This window comes from Capra hircus, chromosome 25 (genome assembly GCF_001704415.2).
Source record: "Capra hircus breed San Clemente chromosome 25, ASM170441v1, whole genome shotgun sequence".
Taxonomy (NCBI): domain Eukaryota; kingdom Metazoa; phylum Chordata; class Mammalia; order Artiodactyla; family Bovidae; genus Capra; species Capra hircus.
Genome location: NC_030832.1, coordinates 1,518,034 through 1,537,243, shown reverse-complemented (window position 1 = coordinate 1,537,243; position 19,210 = coordinate 1,518,034). Strand labels below are relative to the sequence as shown.

The window sequence follows — 19,210 nt, the reverse complement described above, 5'->3', positions numbered from 1 at the left end:
GTGGGAGGGTGGCTGAGCCCGGGCCTGCCCCTCACTTGTGCCCCCTCTCCCGCAGTTGGTTTCCTCCTGTGTGGACTCGCTTCGGAGCGCTGCCCAGGCCCTCCTGGTGCTGTGCCCCGGGACCGGGGTTCCTGCCCTGTGCCCTGCGGAGTCCTGGCGCCTGTCCCCCATGCTGTGCACGGGGCTCTGGGCTCTGCGTCTGTTGGGGGCCCTGAGGCTGGGGTCTGTCCTTCTGCGGTGGCGGTACCACACTCTGCGTGGGGAGCTGTACCGCCCCGCCTGGGAGCCGCAGGACTACGAGATGGTGGAGCTGTTCCTGCGCCGCCTGCGCCTCTGGATGGGCTTCAGCAAGGTCAAGGAGGTGGGTACGGCCCAGGGGGGGAGAGGGACGCACCCTGGGCCCAGCGGAGCCCAGGGCGCAGCCGGACTGACCGAGCCCCTGTGCCGCCCCCAGTTTCGCCACAAAGTCCGCTTCGAAGGGATGGAGCCGCTGCCCTCCCGCTCATCCCGGGGCTCCAAGGCTTCCCCAGATGTTCCCCCACCCAGCGGGGACTCTGACGCCTCCCGTCCCTCCACCTCCTCCAGCCAGCTGGAGGGGCTGAGCTTGGGCCTGGGCCGGCCGGGACCTCGAGAGCTGGAGCCCGAGCCTTCCCGCCTCCATGCTGTATTTGAGGCCCTACTCACCCAGTTTGATCGGCTCAACCAGGCCACAGAGGACGTCTACCAGCTGGAGCGGCGGCTGCAGTGCCTGCACGGCCGCAGGAGCAGTGTGCCCCCGGCCTCCCCGCCCCCCAGCCCTCCCCCAAGCCTGCGGCCCATCCTGCCCAGCCGCCTTGCCCGGGCTAGTCGAGGCATCGGCCTGGCTACAGGACCCAGCAGAGCATCACTTAGGGCCAAAAACAAGATCCACCCCAGCAGCTCTTAGTGCCAGGGCCTTTGGGCTCCCCTCTCCCCAGGGCGCGCCTGTGGCTCCCCTCTGGCCCCTTGGAGCCAGAGCAGACACCGCTCAGTATTATCACCTTCTGCCACCCTCAGTCGCGGGCCAGGCAGAACAGCTGCACGCAGGTCCCCAGAGAGCAGGCAAGCTCTCTGTGGGCTTCAGCACTTTACAGAGGCCATGTGGCCAGCTCGGACCCAGGGTCCCCTCTCATTCCTGTGGGAGGACACAGCAGTGCTGGACGAGTGCCCGGCCTCAGACGCTATTTATTTCCCGAGTCCTCAGGTACAGCGGGCTGTGCCCGGCCCCCCTCCTGGCTGATGTCTCCCCTGCCAAGCCCCCAGGCTCTGGGGAGGGGCCCGCACTCCTGTCGTCCTCCCCTAAGTTATTACCCCCTACGTCCCTACTCAGTGCACTCGCCTCCAGCTGCCGCCGTGTGTCTGTTGTAATTTATGTGGGGTTAAAATGTATATATTTTTGTACGTCGCTTTATCTTTCAATACAGCCAAGGGATCTGGTGGCTGAAGCAGCCTGTGCCCACTGTCACCTACATTGAAGGGGAGCTGGGACCACCAGTGCTGTCCTTCCCTCCCCAGACACCTGCCTGCCCAACGAGAGGAGCAGCAGCTGCTTCTCAGATCCAAGTCTGGCCTTGGCAGGTGCTGGGCAGAAAGGGCTTTTGGAGGGGAAACCCCCCTAGGCCGGCCTCGCCACCACCGTGGCCTTAGCCTCCTGTCTAGGCCTGCTGGTGTCGGGTCTGGGTGAGGGCTGGGACCCTAGAGCTGGAAGGGGAAGATCTCTGCCCGGGGGCTGGCTCCCGGGCTCGGGGAGGTGAGTGTGATCACATACGTGTGAGGCTGTCCCAAGGGCAAGGCCCCAGCAGCAGCCTGGCAGGCCCCCTCCCCACTCTATTGGACATGGCCGAAGCTACAGCCTAGATCCCACCCCCCCAACAGACGAAGTCAAATAAATGAGCTGACTGACTGTTCCGTGTCTGTGTCCACTCTGGGGTCTGTGTCTGAGTGCACAGGCCTGGGCCATGCCAGCACTTTATTTGCACAGATAAATATCACCTAGTGCTATGGGGGCGGGGAAGGTCTGGCAGCACAGCTGCTCAAACAGCTGGAGGAGCCCAGGATGTGTCCGAGTCAGAAAAGCCCCACGGGTCAGAGTACCCACCCTGCACAGCCTCACACGAACTCAGTGAAATCGTCCACAGAGGAGACCAGGCGCTTCCGCTGGCCCGTCTCATAGGCAGGCGTGGACTCGGCTGGGGCCTGTGCCGGAGCCTTGGCATGACCAGGAGGGTGTGTCTGCATCAAGGGCAGGCTGGCGCTTGAGTAGTGGGCTTCCTCACGGATCTGGGGGCAGGGGAGGCGGTGGGCTTCAGCAGCAAGTCCAGAGGGGGTGGCGCATGCTCCCCAGGCTGGCCACCCCATCTCTGTGGAGCACCCCCCCAGCGGCCCAGCCTCCTACCCGCTGGCGCAGCCGCTTGATGTGGCGGAGCCTGGCGATCCACTTGGAGGGGTAGATGTCGGTGGGGTTGGAGCGGCTATGGTGCACCTGCGAGGCCATCTGGGGTGGGGAGGGTGGGATGGTGAGCCCCCTGCATGGGGGCACCTGCGGGCCTGACCCCCACCTCCTAGGGGCCACCTCCGCTCACGTTTGCATGCAGGGCCATCTGGCGGGCCACGAAGGGCAGGTTTCGGTCGGACACGATCTTGGCCATGCTGGTGTCCACAAGGCCCTCCATGTCTGGGGAGACACGGCGCTCATGTGGGGCTCAGCCCTGGAGCCTCTCCCCACACCCCTGCCCCCGCCCTGCCTCACCTTTCCTGCACTGCAGAGACACCAGGTTGCACTCGTAATCCAGGGGTGTGATAATCACGTGGACAAAGTTGAACTGGCCCTGCTCACACGAGAGCAGGGTCACCGTGGTGCCGAGGGCCTCTTTCTGCGACCCCCTCCACACTCAGCCTGGGGCCCAGACCTGCACCTGCTGCCCCGAGGCCCCCAAGCACACCTTGATGGTGCCCAACTTGAAATCCTCGCCAGAGTCATTGTAGACAATGGACACGAAGTCGTTGCCCAGGTGGCGCTTCTTGTCACAGCGGTGCTTGTCCACGTCCTTGGTGGGCATCAGGGTGGCGATGTGGAAGACCGCTGCGGGGAGGGCAGAGCTGAGCGGGGAGGGCAGAGCTGAGCGGGGAGGGCAGAGCTGAGCAGGTGGGCCGGGTGGGGGTTCCCGAGGAGCGGGCCAGCGGACAGGGAGGGCACACCTTGCATGATGTCGTCATGCCAGCAGTAGGTGAACTGGCCGTCCTCGCCGCACACGTCCAGGCCGCCCAGGTACACCTTGTCCGGCTGGCAGTCCTTGAGCTCGATGAGCTTGCCCAGCCCTGTGAGGAACTCTGTGTACCTGTAGGAGCCGTGCTCATTGGACAGGATGGCGAGCTCGCTGTTGCTCTGTGGGGAGATGAAGGTACGGTAGTACCAGTTCCCAGGCCGCCCCCAGCCACCCCCTATCCTGGGCCCACAGGACCCCAAGGGCCTGATGCTGCTGGGGGCCAGGGGCAGGCTGACTAGTGCGCCTTGGCACAGCCCCCCTTCTGCCGTTCACCTGACCAAAAGGCAATGCAGATTCACACCCACTCTCCGGGGTGTCACCTCCCCCCACCCCCGCCCCGCTGCTCCCAATCTGCCACTGACCTGGGCCGGCTCTGTCCTCAGAAAAACCCAGAGTCCTTGGCTGCCCAATCCCCCACGCCTCCCGCCAGGCCAGCCCTTGGCCCATGGCAGCCAGGGCGCTTCTGAGACTCAGGTCGAGTCAATGCAAACCCTGTGCTGGGAACTGCCCGCCTCGAGGGGTGCCACTGCGCCCCCCATCACGTCCTGTCCCCTCACCACCCCTGCCCGGCACTCTGCGAGTCCTCATTTCCTCATTTCTGTTCAGAGCCACCTCCCTGGGGTCAGTGACAACCCGCCCCCGAGTGCTCTGTGCTCACACCCAGCTGGTCAACCTCACTCCTGAGCCCTGCAGGGAAGAGAGCTCCATGCACACCTGACACGCTAGCAGCCCCTAGAGAACCCCGCCCCGCGGAGGACAAGAGTCCCGCCCGCAGCACCCAGGCTGCCCCTGCTAGCCCGGCAGCCTCACCTGGCCTTCTCCCACGTACAGGACTGCGATCTTGTGCGTGTCGTATGACGGGATCTGGTCAAGGAGCTGCACTGACCGTTCGAAAGACTGTAGCCACAGAGCCCAGTCTGAGCCCAGGGCAGAAAAGTCCCCTCCTCCAGCCCCGCCCAGCCAGATGCAGCCCAGTGCCTGTCCAGGAGAAGCCTCTCCTCTCGCTGGCCTCTGGGAGCTGGGCTGCAGCCCCCACTGCGCACCTGCAGCCGGGCTCCAGGGGGCCCTGCAGGGGAGAGGGGACCCGCCTACCTCATTAGGCAAAAGGATTGGCTTGTTGGACTCGTCACCGAAGAACGGCGAGTGGTAGAGCTGCAGGAACACGAAGCTGCGGTAGGGAGAAGACGGGTGAGGTCTCAGCCAGCAACCACAGCCCAAGGGCGAGGGGCCAGAGCGCGGTCACCAAGGAGCCTGGCCTTTGTGGCCAGCCTGCCCTGCCCAGGCCCCGCCGGTACCAGGCCCCCACGGGGGCACCAGGAGGGCGGGGCTCACCTGGGGTTGATGCCTGGCACCTTCTCGGTGTTGGAGGTCCCTGCCCGGCTCTTGAAGGCATCCCTCTCCACCCTCTTGCCCCTGCGTGACGGGGCCGAATCCGAGATGGTGTAGCCTCGGGGCCGCAGCCCACTGGGGGAGCGGGGACAGCTGGAAGGCAGGGGGCCCTCTGGCTGGGTGGGGCCCCGGCCCCGGCGTTCCTCACCCGGGGCTGACCAGGGAGCACCTTCCCCGTCCAGGATCCCTGACTGCGACCGAGCCTTGGCCTCAGGGCTCAGCCGGCCAACCTCAGCCTTGTCCCCGGGGTCCCCCAGGATGTCCTGCAGGGTCTGCAGCTCAGGCGACGAGCTGGACTTGCTCAGGGGCTGAGAGGGCTGGAAGGCGAGGTCCACGGAGGCCCGGGAGCCCTCCGAGGAGACCGCCCGCTCGATGGGGATGCCCCCAGGAGGCAACTCCTCGGCGTGGAATGACTTCTCCTCCTGGCTGGAGGTGGAAGATGACTGGGAAGAATGGATCCAAAGGAAACACTCACCAGGAGGCACTGCAGAGCCCACCCAGGTTTACCTAGAGAAGCAAGGCCCCACCCATCCCCAGCCGGGGCCTCAGAGCGGCCAGCACGGAGCTAGTGGTTCCCCTTCCCCAAAAGCGCTTCTCGTGCCCTTCGCTCAGCAGCAGAGCGAAGGCCCCAGGCTACAGGATGCTGGCGTGGAGGGGCTACAGCCCCGGGCAGACCACTGCAGGGAACCCCAGGCTGCCCCACAACAGGGATACGCACAGGGATGGGGGGGTGGTGGAAGTGCAGAGCAAACCAGCCTATAGCGGCTCAGCCCCACCGTACCCCCAGCAGGGGGTGACACCTACAGGCCCCTCAGGCGGTTCCCCCAACTGCACTCACCCTGCTGAAAGCGTCGCTGCGCCCACAGTGCCCATCGGAGCCCAGTGTTGCCTCGAAGTCTTCCAACTCGGGAGGCTCTGCAGACAAACTGGCCTCGCCTGGACCTCCCTCCTCCAGGACTACCGCGGAATCTGGAAGGACACAGACGTGCTGCTGGGTGTGGCCCGTCCAGGACTCACGTGGCCTCAGGGCACCGGGTTTCCCCATGAGAGGGCACAGCGGCTCCCCAGCAGGGCCTGGCCCAAGGCTCTCCTGCTGGGGGCTCTGAGCCACCCCCTCCCATCGAGCCAGCTGGAGAAGGACACGGAGTGCCCTGCACAAGGGGTCTCTTCATGGGCTCCCAGGGGTCAAGATGGGGGGCACCTGGCCCCTTGGAGTGGATCCCAGCATCCACAGAAGCTGCCCCTGTAGCTCTCCCGGGGAGCTCCCCAGGCAAGGCAGGTGGGCAAGGACAGATGGGACCCCTTTGCAGAAGCCCCTGCCTGAGACAGGCCCCGGCCCAGAGGAGGGGCCTTGAACAGCCCTCAGGAGCCGGGAGAATTCCGAGCTCCTCCCTGCCAGGCCCAAGGGAGAGACAAGTGAGGGGCCCCGTGGGCACATGGGCTCTGAAGTGTTCCGAAGGGTGGAGGCTCGCCTGCTGAGTCCATACCGACCCAGAGCCAGGCAGCTAAGGAGGGAGCATGACCCCAAGCCAGGTTTCCTGTGCCAGCACCAGGGCGAGGGACTGAGAAGAAGCGACCGAGTCAGCGCAGCCCCGCACTGTGCAGTGTGTTTGCCGCCTCGAGAAGCCCTGCCGTGCCCGCCCCGAGCCAGTCCTGCCCATGTGGGGGACCAGGGCGGCTGGAGCGCCTGGCCAGCCACACCCTCTGGTCGGGGCCTGGGAGCAACGGGCTGCAAGCCAGCCTGCGGGGCCCTCGGGCAGCCCGTGTGTACGGCAGACACACCCCATTTGTGGGCTCACAAGGCCCGTCAGCACCAGAGCCAGGGCAGGGCAGCTCTGTCCTCCGCTGGCCTCTGGGGTGCAGTCGCCCAGGTCACCCCCTCAAGCTGAAGACGGGGCTGAGAGGGCCTGACAGGCTTGGGAACAGAACTCAGGCATGGAGGGCACAAGGCAGTGGGGGTTCCCGCTGACAAAGCACAGGCATCCTGCACCGATGTTCTCCTGCGAGTCGGGGACGGCTCCCTGAGGCGATGAGAGGCTCAGACGGGGTCGGGGAGGGGTGACCGGAGGAGGGACGATGACACAGCATCTACGAGGCAGAGCGGCGCTCTGCAGCAAATACCGCTTTCCTTAAAGAGCGTACGAATACCTGCCCAGGAAATGCTCCTGTGCAGCTTTCCTTGGCACCTGGACTGGCACAGGGAGGAGAAAGAGGCCACTGCAAGGGAAACCGTGAGCGGCCCGTCAGCAGGAGGAAGGCCACGCACAGCCGAGCAGAGAGGAAAGGCACCGCCGGTCCTGCAAGGACCCGAGCCTGGGGAGAGAGAGGGGCGGCCAGCAGCCGGCGCGCACGCCAGCGCTCCCAGCTGCTCAGGCACACGCCGGGGACAGGAGTGCGCCTCTCCTCCTCACGAGCAGTCACCCGGCCACAGGGAAGCGGCGAGGAGGGCGGCGCAGACGGGCACAGGTGAGCTTGGCGCGTCCACACCCACACCCCAGCAGCAGGAGCGCCGTGTGCCCGAGGAGGGTGCAGAGCAAGACCCGTGTCCACCCCACGAGCAGGGCCAGCTGAGCGGGGCCTCAAGCCACCGATTCATGGCACGTCTCCAAAGGAGGTTCCCCCAGGAGCAGGCCCTGCTCTCAAGCGCCAGGTCTGCAAATTAGTGTGCCCTGCGTGCAGCCGACCTCCTCAGCACCCAAGGCTGGCAGTGCCAAGATGGCCTGGGACCCCACGCGGGCATCCGCCCTCAGACGGGGCGCACAGGCGGGCGGGGGCCAGCGCTCACCTGTGTTGCAGCGTGGGGGCGGGGATGGCTTGGCCGAGCCGGCCGCCGGCACTGACAGCGACTTGTACAGGGCTGTGTCGCGGCGTTCCTTGAAGCGCTCGGCAGCCATGAGGGCATTGGACAGCTCCTGCAGCGGCATGCTGTTGATGTCCGAGGAGAAGGGGCTGAGCGGGTTCTCCAGGCTCATCAGCCAGCTGGTGTTCCCTGCGGGGCGGGCTCAGGGCTCAGCACAGCACCCCCAGCAGCCCTGCCCTCCGCCCTCCCTGGGCAGCCCTGGCTGTGCCTTGCTCTGCTCTGACCAGAGTCCACACGACAAAGGACGACTAAGACACAGGGGGACGACCGTGTAAGGAGCCAGCGAGAAGACAGCCACGGGAGAAGCAAGCCCGTCCACAGCCCTGACGCTCGGCTCGCGGGCCGGGAGGCAGGAGATCCTGTGGTTACAGCCGCCCAGCTGGCAGGGCTTTGCTGTGGCAGCCTGAGCAGACCAGCCGCCGCCCGGCCCTCACGTCCACCCCTGGGGACTCAGCTCAAGGTGCCCTCCCGACCGGCCGCCACCAGCTCCCGCGTGTCCAGAGCGCTGCGTCACTGTGCATGCCACATGCTGACAGCAGCCCAGGCTGGCAGAGCGTGGGCCCACCCCTGGGTACCTGTGGGCCTGCGGACCAGGATCTCCGCCCAGCCCTGGGTCAGCAGGGGCACGTAAGCGGCCAAGTTTGTCTTCTCTTTCTGCGCTGGGAGCGGGCTGCCAGCTGAGGCCTTCTCAGGCTGGCCGGCTGGAGCAGTCTGGGAGCCCAGGGATGTGGGGCTGCCAGGGAAGTGGCAGGCTGGAGCGTCCAAGGCACCCACACGAAGGCCATGGCCCCCTGAGGAGGAGGAGAGGCGAGGGCTGGCGACCACCACCGCTTGGCCCAACAAGCCTGGCTGCTCCAGCGGGGGCCCCGGCTGCCAAACTCCAAGCTGGGGCCCAGGCAGCCTGGCCCTCCCCAGGCATGGCCCTTGGACAGTGTCGAGTTAGCCTTGGTAGACCCAGGACAGCAGGTAAGGGCACCAGAATCCCCCAGTCAGACCATGGATCATTTAAATGACAGCAGAGAAAGCCCCAGGGGTGGGCTGGACTGATGGCTCATAGCAGAAGCAGCGGCCCCTCCTCGCCCGGTGGGGAGGGCTTGCAGACAGCACGAGTTCCTCAGAGCCGGGGTCAGGTCTGAACAGACTGCCCTGCGCCGAGGCTCCCGGGCCTTTCTGGGCCTCGCAGAGGCCCTGTGGGGGAGGCAGGGTGGGGCGGAGGCTCACCGGACATGGAACGGACCCGGTCCCGGGCTCCGTGGTACACCTGCTGCCCAGCTTGGGACTCCAGCTTGGCGGGTGCCTCCTTTGTCTGTCTCACGTGCACGCTGGGGTCAGAGCTGAGGATAGAAGGTCCCCAGAGTGTGACTGAGGTACTTCATGGGCTCAGGTGATCTGACACTCTCACGCAGGCGTGGGCTCAGGATGTAGGCCAGGCAGCCAGAGGCAGAAAGCAGTGGTCACCTCAACTCCGGGCCGCCCTGGAGCTCTCCCGAGTCCAGGCCTAGCAGTGACCGGGTCCCGGTCCCCACGCTCGTCGTCACGGTGACAAGCTTGTTCCCAACCAGCCAGGTTTTGGTCCTGCCACCAGCCAGAAGGAACTCTCCTACAGGGGACCTGAAAGCACAGGAGTCGGTCAACACCTCACTGGGTGGGCGCCCTGAACGGCCAAGGCACCCCCATATCACTCCTGAGGCCACTCAGACCGAATGCAGTCACAGAAGAGTACAGCCCTGCCCCGTCCTGGAGCCGACTCACACCTCTTGGGGACTGCCGTGAAATTGGAGAACACGTATCTGGCCATCATGTCCAGACACGTCTCTGTGAGCTCCAGGTGGAGGTTTTTCAAGTTGTCGTCGGCCTGGGCCATCGAGTTCTCATCTGCAGACCCCAAGCTGGCGCTCGTGAGAGAGGTCTGGATCCTGCTGGAAGAGGAGCCATGGCAAGGTCAGGTGCTGGCAGGGGCCTAGCCGTCTACCACAGGGGCCAAAGCTCAAGGCATGCAGGTGCGGAGAGGGCCGCGCTCAGAAAGACCCCGCAGGGCACGTGGCCCATCGAACCACAGCTTGGCAAAGACTGGACACACCGCCCCGGGGGCGGGCAGACAGGGGCTCATGGAGAGACCCAGGCCAGCTTGTCGGAGCAGAGTCCTCAGAGACGGGGAGAGAGGCTGGCCCCTCACCGAAGCACAGGAGAATTAGGTGGCCCCTTTGTGGCAGAACAGTGGAGTCATGCACAGACGCAGAGACCACGGGACACAGACAAAGATTGCATTCTGCCCCCAGGCCCTCCCATGGAGGACGGGCAGCGTCTGGGTCCCATGTGAGGCTCTGCATTCACCCCCACACTTGGCCGCCGAACCCTGCCCCGTGACCAGGAGGAGGGGTGTGTGCAGGTCTCACTCCAATACACATTTCACGCCCCCATGGCTCAGTTTTGCTTATAAGTTATTGAAAACAGGGCTCCGCAGCCCTGACTCCCATCCAGGTCAAACCCCCCTCAGGGAAGCCAGGCTCAGGCTGGGGCCCGAGCTAGGCATCAGCAAGGGGCTGGGTCTCCGAGCTGTGGGATGCTGAGGCCTGAGGGGGCTTCCAGGTGAGAAGACGGTGTAGCCTGGCCCATGGGCATGAAGCAGTGAACCCAACCCCTCAAGAGCCCCAAGACACAGCAGGGGAAGTGACGAGGCCGCACCCCTGGGGAGGTCAGGCCTTCTGCGCCCGGCCCCTTGCAGGCTGGCCCCCGGCCCACTGCCCTACACAGAAGCCCCCGTTCCCTCTCACCTGCTACAGAAAGCAGACCTTTCCCAGAGGAAAAAGTCAAGAAGAAAGCCCACTCAAGAGAACGTGAGAGAAAAGCCAAACCCTGGAGAGTGTCCTCAGGTGACCGGCATGGGTGTGGCTTTAGTTTACAAAAGCCCCTGACCTCCAGGACAGGCCTATGGGCGCTGCCACTGGACACCAGCTGCCTCACAAAGGTCATCCCGCTTCGGGCCCCCAGGCCGGCCTCTGAGCACGCCGTGCAGCTAGCCCACGCTAGTTTGAGGCCAGGTGACAGAATGCAACCTTTCCAGCCCTCTCCACCAGGCTCCCCGCCCCAGAGCCCCAGGCACACGGCCCAAGGGCTGCCGGGCGGGCTCTCCTCCACTGTGGCCGGGGAGGGCATGGGCAGGTGACGAGGTCATGCAAGCAGCCGCATGCACCACCACCCGGGTGCTCCCGCCTGGCAGCGCCACTCACAGGCCCAGCTCCAGGGTCCGAGCCCCCCGCCCGGCAGAGCCCACTACCTGCGGACCACACGCTCAGACACACTGACGCTGCGGCACCGGAAGGCGTCGGCTGCAGAGCTCTCCTGGAGTTCTTTCACGGGTGGAGAGTTATTCAAGCCTTGCTTGGGGGGTCTGGCTATCCTCAAACTACCAGGTGAGGAAGGAAGGCCCAAGCCCCAGAGAGCCCAGCTCCCGGCAGGGAGGACAAGCCATTGGAGGGATGAGGAGGAAAGGTCACAGGCCACAGGGTCAGGATGGAGAGCCCACGGGTGAGATGGACAAAAAACCATGCCAGAGGCCAGTTAGCAGGGGGAGAAACAGAAAACAAAAACGCATGAAAATACACTGCGTAAACATGACGGCAAGAAAGTAAGGTTTCACGCATGATACTAAAACAAAGAACATCAGTGCAAATTAAACGTGTGTGGACCGCACCGCACGGCAGATTCCAGGCTGTGCTGACCAGGTGTCCCGCCCCCCCGCTCGGGACCAGCTGCTGGGGCCCTGAGGGGCACAGCTCCAGAAAAGGCCAGTTCTAACCGCAGGCCCAGCCCCAGCCGCTGGGACCCTGAGAGAACAGCCTCTGACTCAGGTCACACTGACTTCTGGAAAATGCCGTATTCCCACCAGGAAGAGCCAGGAAAGCTGGACCGGAAGGAGGGGGGTGGGACGGGGGGGGGGGCAGCCGTTCAAATGGAATGCAAAACAAGAACACGAGGCCTAGCACGGCTCTTCTCAGATTTGGCGAAAGCAGCTGAGATGAAGAGCGTGTCCCTGGTTGGCAGTGGGCTGGGTGAGAGCTCGGGGGAGCAGGCCACCGCGGTCTGAGGCTCCAGGCTGGGTGTGGGCTTCTCAGGAGTCAACCCTGGGCTCATTCGGTGGAGTCAGCCCCAAATCCAGATGCCCTAGAACTACCTGGCACCCCAATCTCCAGCTCGGCGAGTCTGTACTCGCCCACCATCCAGGCAGGACCAGCCAGGATCCAGCATGCAGGCTCAGCCACACTGAGGCCCCAGGGGGCACGGGCCTCTCCAGCCTTCTGGGGCCGCCTGCCTCCCAGCCTCTCCATTCTGTGGCCTGGGGCAGCCAGGCAGCCCTGGCCTCCTCACCATGCGGCCCCACTGGCAGGCCTGCCCCGCCCACACAGGCCCCGCACCTCTTGGGCCTCTCGTTGAGACTGGTGCTCCGCGCTCTGAAGCTGTCCTTCTCGGGAGTGTCATCAAAAGACAGGAGGACGTTGGAGCGCAGACCCTGGCAGAGAGGAGTGGAGCTGAGCCACAGGCCAGGAGGCGCCCACAGGCTTTCTCCCGCTGCCCCTGCCAGGGCCACCCAGGGACCCCGTGAGCCTGGGGCAAGCCACAGGCCCAGGACATGGACGGCCACAAGTTGTGCCCCAGAGGTGCCCACCTCCCCTCCTACTGGTCACCCTGCTCCAGTCGTGGACGGCCAACAGCCTCGCCGGCTCACCTTGGTGATGTAAGGAACAAAGTCCTTCCGGAAGGGCAGGCGGCACCTGATGAACCACATGGCTATGACGTGATGGGCCAGGCACACGATATACTGATTGAACCTGCCGAGGAGAAAAGGAGGTGCTGGTGGCCCGGGGAGGGACCCAGGGAAATGTGCCAGGATGGAGGGCGGCAGGTCAGAGGCGCCAAGACCAAGCAGGCCTTCTCTGCCCAAAGGCCTGGCCTCCGGTGAGCAGAGGCCTCCAGCTGGCCTGGGCCACACCGAGGAGGAGGAGGCTTGCAGGGACATATGGCTAGCACTTACTTGGAGGGGTTGGTATACGGCAGGGAGATGGCAAACACGCTGGCATACTGCTCTGCTGCGAAGTTCCTGTAGAGGTGAGGCAGCCTGGCCAGAGCTGCAACAAGCAGAGCCAGTGAGAGGCCCGGTGGCTGGGCAGACACGCGCACAGCCGCAGCAGGGCTGGGCACCAGTGCCCTGTGCCATGAATCTAGAGCCAGCCTCACTGCTCTGACCCGAGAGGGCAGCCAAGGAGTGAAAGCGGGCACCCGAACATGCCCCTGGGTCTTGGTTCCAAGGGCTGCAAACAACGGGCCCCTGGCTCCATACAGCCTCACTTTATGTCCTGTGAGCTACAAACGCTTTCCATCTTTACGAAACGTTGTAAACAAACAGAACACGCAGTCGTGGCTGGTCCCAGGTGGCCTTTTACAGAAGCAAAGCCCTGCCCTGCTCCTGCTGTCCACGTGGCCAAGGCCTGCTAAGAGCCAGATACCCAGGGACACTGGGAAGGAAGGGGCGAGCCAGGCACCCCCAGCTCCTGGACACCCCAGCCTGAGAGGTGAGAGGCTCTCCGAGCTGTGGCTGTGCTGAGGGGACAAAGGGAAGGCTGAAAGCCGGGCAAGCACAGGGCCCAGGGCCAGCCAACGGGCAGCTTCTGGCCACTGACCCTGAGGGGCCAGGAGGGAAAGCCCTCAAGCATGGGGGGTGGAGGGTGCAAAGGCCCTGAGGCAGCGGAGGGGCCCATGGGGCACAGCACACCTACCTGCAGCAAGGGGAGGTGAGAGTTGGGAAAGGTTATTTCAGGCGAGGCGCAGCCCCAGACTCGAGAGCCCACCCTGCTGACACCCATCCCGGCACACATGGGCGCAGCCACAGACACCTACTGGACAGGAACTCGAGGAGCGGGATGGCCATGCTGGCCGTGGCCGAGATGTGCGTGAGCTTCACGACCAGGACAGGCAGCGCCTTGAGGACGACGGCAGGCATCTCCACGCTGCACACGGCCAGCGCCACCACACACTGGCCGGCACAGCGGTGGATGAGGCCCTGCTCCAGGCAGTACACCACCTCCCGCTGTGGACGGCACGATGGCTCGCACCGGGCCCACCTCAGGCTGGCCCGCGCCCCCGCCCGCCCAGGGAGCCCCTCTGCGTAGCCAGGGCCCAGCCTCTCCGCCTCCACCCTAGAGGGGGAAGCCAAGGGCCTACCCCAGGTCTCAGGGCCCCCAAGCGGCGGCACCACCAGCAGCTAAGCCCCCCACGCCCAGTGGACAGCGAGGCCTCCCTGACACCTCGCCATGTACCCCCCGCCCGATCCAGAGCCAGGACACGCTGGGCTCAACTCCCTGGGCTCTCGAATCCCCAGCTGTCTGCCCTGGCGAGGTGGCTGGGCCCACATCCACCCTGGGCCAAGTTCCCAGGAGACAAGTGCCGGCTCAGGCCGCAGCCTCAGGGCAAACCATCTGGGCCCTGAGTGCTTCTGACATCCCACAGCCAGCTCCCCGACCCCCAGTAACACTCTGGGCCTCATGGGTCCTTGGGGAACCTTCAGCCCAGTATGGCCAGCTACCCCAGGAGTGTAGCCCTGAAAACCAGGCCAGGCCACACAGGAGGAGCTGAGGCTCACGATCCCCAGGAGTGCGAGTGGGCAGTTAGCCCCCGGCAGCGCTGACCGGGCGCGTGGGCTCAGGGCCCACACGGTCCTTGTCCAGCGCCGCGCCTCGCCTTGCCCTGATCATCCAAGCACTTCTGCTCCCTGCTCAATAAGGGCAGGGTGACAAAGACAAGTGTCGGGAGCTTAAAGAATGAGGCACTGGCTCCTTGCAGGCCTTGTACCCAGCAGTGTGGACCTGAGGAGACAAGCTTTACTGTGTGTGCTTATTGCTCCTGATGACAGATATGGAAACAGAGAGAAGCAGGGGCCCTCAGCCTGGCCACCCTGCCTCTCCACACACGCCCAGGTCAGTAAGGAGGCTGAGCACCTACCCTAAAGCTGGAGCAAGGGCAAGCCAAGCAATGCTCCTTAAAAAGAAAACGGGGCTGCTTTGGGAGAGCACATTCAAGTACTGTATAAGCCCACACCCGGAGAGAACTCGGGAGCACCAGTGAGTCCAAACATCCGTGGTTCTAGGCTGGGTCAGCCCTTGCCTGCGGTGGCCCCAGAGGGAAACAAAACCAGCTGCCCTTGCCCTGGCCCAGCACCAGGTTATAAGGAAGACACTGGGCCACTCTGACTGAGGCCAGCGTCCTATCCCTCTCCCGCCTGGTACCTGTCTAGTTTTGTCCAAGTAGTTATGATAAGAGATCAGGGCTGTCAGCACGGGAACCACAGCAAGATGCAGGTCGGTTCTGGAGAAGCCTTCTGGGGTGCCTCGGAGCCGCTCCAGGGTCTTGGGACCTGAAAGCTAACAGCCACAGCCCAGATGTGAAGCTCTGTCGACAGAGAGATCAAGCCAGGTGGCCAGGGACCCAGGCAGGCCCCTGAGAATGGAGGCCCAGCGGGAGGATGGGCCAAAGGCCTGGGACCCTCCTACTGCCCTTTCTAACCAGCAGTCTGCTTTCTCAGAGCAGCGGGAGGACACCTGCGGACCTGCTAGGGAGACAGGAAACGGGATGCCTGTAACACGGAGCTCCTTGGAGGAGCAGGGAGGGGTCAGGACCCCATCTGGGCCTGTGAGCTCAGCCCTTCACTGAGGCCCCTGATCCCCCACCGGCGAGCAGGGACGGGACGATGGGGTCCTGGAGGCCCCTGCTGCGCTCCAGCCAGGGACGAGTCTCTGAGGCAAACTTGTTTGTGCTATATGTGGCCCCGACCACCTCCCAGGCTCCGTGGACCAGGGGGAGGGCCAGAGTGGAAGGCGCACCATGGAGCAGAGGGCGGCGGACAGCTGGTCGACGCTGCACGGGGAGGTGAAGATGAGGACCTTATAGCGCAGCGACTCGGGCAGCTTGCTGAGCACCAGCTTCAGCACCTTCCAGTCGGTCTCCTGCAGCAACAGGAGACGGGTCTCAGGGCTGGGAGCTCCGTCTGGGCAGCAGCAGGGCTCGGACCTGCTCTCCTGCATGACCTGGCCCTGTGTCCCTGCAGCTCGCACTTGGAGGGTCAGTCCTGGACTGTGGGCACCGCCTCCAGACGCCAGGTGGGCGGGAGGCCCGGCTACACCTCCAGTGCAGGCAACTTACCCACCCCACCGCCAGGCCTGGCTCCCTCCTGCTGCTGGAATCTCCCGCCTTCCAAGACTGCCCTCACCCACCCCCTCACACCTCACAACATAAAAGGCCCCCAGCCCCAATGGCTAGTCAGAGCCTCCCTGGAGGCACGCCCCACCCTACAATCCAGCTGTTTGTCCACACCTTTCACTCTCGTACCACAACCACTTCCCAGAGGCAGGTCTCCTGGGCTCCACACCCAGCTTCCAGGGACGCACTGCCCACGGCAGGCACTCAGCACTCCGCTATGGAACCACTGAGGGCCCTCAGACTTGAGCACCCGCCATGGTCACCCGCCACGGTCACCACGGGGAAGAGCTGAGTGCCTGGGGAGGACCCAGAAAGCTCGGTCTGACCCAGTGTCACTGGGAGCCCAGCCTCTCACCTGCTTCAGACACTGCAGCAGAACACGGAAGAGCAGGGAGTAGGGCAGGGAGCCGAGGCGCACGGCAGGGCCCGCGGGTGCGGGGCCAGGGGGCCCGGCAGGCGGGGACAGCGGCCCCCCGGCCTTCTTGTCGGAGCTCCTCTCTGTCTCCCTGTGGGAGCGAGCGGGAGATGCGCTGAGGCCAGAGCTCCCTCTCCAGCAGGCTAAGGATGGACGCAGGCCCCAAGCCGCAACCAGGGCTGCCCGCCAAGCCCTCTGGAGCCATCCCCTGCCCCAGAGCCAGCCGCCACCCCGCCCCAGGCCCTGGACGTACAGGTAGTCACAGACGCAGTAGGGGCTGAACCTCACGAGCCCATCTTTGCTGGGCAGGCCCAGGCGGTGCAGTGAGTCGGCCCGCAGCTGCAGCAGGAAGTCGAAGGCCTGCGGAGAGCGGGCGGCGCGGTCCAACAGAGCAGGACATGGCCGCCCAGCCACGCAGACTCTCAGCAGGGGAGGCCACCCCAACGTCACAGCACCCGCGGCCTCCCCATAGGGCCGGTGATCCCCACAAGAGCTGGGCAACACCTGCCTCTCACCCAGAGCAGTGAGGCAGGGAACGGATGCCTGGCATTTGGCCAGGCAGCAACATATGGCCCGGGATACTGACAGCAGAGCTCTGCTCAGGACACCCTCGCCCCCCAAACACAGAGGGCCGTCTCCTCAGGTGGATGCTCCATGAGGGACAGGGCTCCCATCCCAGTGACCTCTGCTCACCCTGCTGCCAGCTCCCCAGGCAGAAGCTTGAGCCAGGGTGCCCCGCCCTGCCCTCCAGCATCAGGCTCTGGGGCACCAGGGCCCCCTGGAAGTCAGGACAACTCCTGCTCTCCGCCCCCATCTCAGAACCCCACGTGACTGAGAGGCGCACAGACCACAGGCCAGGGAAGCAGCAGCCTCAGCTGGCGCGAGGGGGGGTCTGCTGCAGACCCCCAGGGCCCGCCACCCCTCCAGCCAGTGGGTGCTGGGCGCCCCGGCACACACCTGCAGACGGATGCTGCTGGCAATGGGCAGGGTGTAGCTGTGCTTGTAGTGGAGCTGAATGTGGCTGACCAGCGTCTCATACACACGTGTGGCATGGCTGGCGGGCAGGGCATACAGCTTGGTCTGCAGAGAGAGTGCCGGTCACAGCGAGGGCAGGAGGCTGAGATGCAGCCAGGGAGCCAGCACCGTGGTGTCCGGGGGAGCAGCCCGGCAGGCACCGAGATAACTGGCCACACCCAACACCCTTTAAAACGGAAAAACCCTGCGAGCCACCAACGCCACTCAGGGGCTTCCTTCCACAGGTACTGCCCCTCATGCCCCCCGCTTGGTGAAGGCGAAACATCAGAGACAAGTCACGTGTCTGTGTTGTCAAGGGAATCAGATAAGAAACCAGGGAAACTGCCCGACGGCACAGCCACGTGTGGCAGGACCCACGTGCACTGACAGCACCTTCTCAACACCACGAGGTGAAGCAGGAGGACCTGGGGGTGGGGGTCACCCTGCATGGCAGGAGGTGTGTGTGCCCCGTGTGGCCCATGAAGGGGGCTGTCCCCTCGCGGTGGGGCGGTCGTCCCCACCCCCTCCACAAGGTCAAGGAAACCTCCCTAAGAGGCGAGACCTGAGGGGGTAGGCAGGCAGATGGCGCTCAGGGCTGCCAGCAGCCTGGTTTGGGGGAAGGGGTCAGGGGTTACGGGGGGGGGCCTGAGGTCCCCTCTGTGGTACTCTAAGTCTTGGAGGAGACTTAAAACATATATCACTGTACAGACACACACACACACACACAGACACACACACGCACGCACACACACACACTTGACAGCCCCAGGTCTCCAGGCTGGATTTTCAAGTGAGAGCAAGACCATCTCTCCCTCCTTCCCTGCAGTAGGGTTCTGGTCCATCCAGACCACAGGGCTCCCCATGACCCCTCAAGTCAGGACACAGGGAGCATAAGGCTCCTGCCGACAAGATGCTCAGGAGGTGCTGTTCAGTATTTGTATCAAATACGTTTTGAACTTCCACGCCAGGTAATAAAACTCCACCAGGGGTAAACTTTACGGGAACTGTCCTACCATCAATGTTTTACAAAGTAGTTGATGAGCCAACTGACTCAAACATTTCATTTTACACAATACAGATCCTGGCAGGTGACCTTAAGTAGCACCGCGGTGCCTTGCCCGTCAGCGATGGAGGGTGGTGGCCAGCAGAGGCGCCTATCACTGCCCTGCTGGGACGTGAAGGGCCAGCCACAGCACCAACAACCCCAGGGACGCCTGAAGCACACGAGGACAGCCACCACCTGGAGAGCGGGCGCGACACGGCAAGAGCCGGGGGCAGAGGACATGCACAAGTGGGCTACTGGATGAAGGGCCCGTACCCAGAGGGTGTGAAGACCCCGACAGCTCAAGAAAGACCACCCAGCTTAAGAATGGGCAAAGGGCCTGAACAGACGCTTCCCCAAAGAAGACACACACACAACCAACCAGCATGTGGAAAGATGCTCAGCGTCGTTAGCCACTAGGAAAACGCACGACAAAACCACAAAGAGACTTCACTTCCTACCCATGAGAACGGTGACAATCAAAAACAAACAGAAAGTCAGGAGTGAGCGTGAGGGTGTGGCAAAGATGGAGCCCTCACCCACTGCTGCTCGGAATGCAAACGAGAGTGGCCCCTAAAGAAAGCAGCCTGGCAGCTTCTCTGATGACTGACTGCCCAGAGTTACTGGCTGCCTCAGCAAGTCCACTCCTAGGCGGATACCCAAGAGAAATGAAACATGGGTCCACACAAAAACTTGTATGAGTGTTCACTGCAGCCAAAAAATGACCCGAGTGACCACCAACTGATGAACGGATACCCACACAATGACCGTTACTCAGCAGGACAAAAGACAAAGTACTAACACACGCCCTGACACGGGAGAAACGTGAAAGGCGTCACGCTCCATGGAACACGCCAGACAGAACAGGCCACACGCTGTGTGACTCCTGCCTATGCAACGCCCAGGGTGAGCGAATTCAGAGAGAAAGCAAGCGTGGCAGTGACTGCTAAGGGCTG

General features: G+C 64.1%; 2 protein-coding genes across 10 annotated transcripts in view; one reads left to right on the top strand and one right to left on the bottom strand.

Moving 5' to 3' along the window:
• PKD1 (polycystin 1, transient receptor potential channel interacting) overlaps nt 1–1,921 on the top strand; it is a 38,952-nt gene extending 37,031 nt beyond the window's left edge. The window contains exons 44-45 of one of the 2 annotated variants that reach the window (XM_018040103.1): nt 56–361; nt 455–1,921. In XM_018040103.1, coding sequence (XP_017895592.1) covers nt 56–361; nt 455–925 — 777 coding nt within the window. In that variant the 3' untranslated portion in view covers nt 926–1,921. The remainder of the gene's footprint in view (nt 1–55; nt 362–454) is intronic. The other variant, XM_018040104.1, reaches the window with a different exon arrangement.
• TSC2 (tuberous sclerosis 2) overlaps nt 1,931–19,210 on the bottom strand; it is a 30,729-nt gene continuing 13,449 nt past the window's right edge. The window contains exons 17-42 of one of the 8 annotated variants that reach the window (XM_018039824.1): nt 17,156–17,278; nt 16,452–16,558; nt 16,139–16,289; nt 15,408–15,530; nt 14,814–14,948; nt 13,429–13,618; nt 12,566–12,659; nt 12,260–12,362; nt 11,949–12,043; nt 10,811–10,939; nt 9,288–9,452; nt 8,992–9,144; nt 8,755–8,867; nt 8,109–8,324; nt 7,459–7,662; nt 6,822–6,890; nt 5,512–5,642; nt 4,617–5,116; nt 4,377–4,452; nt 4,095–4,181; nt 3,217–3,403; nt 2,961–3,100; nt 2,768–2,846; nt 2,601–2,692; nt 2,414–2,512; nt 1,931–2,298 (exon numbers count right to left, since the gene is read on the bottom strand). In XM_018039824.1, coding sequence (XP_017895313.1) covers nt 2,128–2,298; nt 2,414–2,512; nt 2,601–2,692; nt 2,768–2,846; nt 2,961–3,100; nt 3,217–3,403; nt 4,095–4,181; nt 4,377–4,452; nt 4,617–5,116; nt 5,512–5,642; nt 6,822–6,890; nt 7,459–7,662; nt 8,109–8,324; nt 8,755–8,867; nt 8,992–9,144; nt 9,288–9,452; nt 10,811–10,939; nt 11,949–12,043; nt 12,260–12,362; nt 12,566–12,659; nt 13,429–13,618; nt 14,814–14,948; nt 15,408–15,530; nt 16,139–16,289; nt 16,452–16,558; nt 17,156–17,278 — 3,732 coding nt within the window. In that variant the 3' untranslated portion in view covers nt 1,931–2,127. 8 annotated transcript variants of the gene reach the window in all.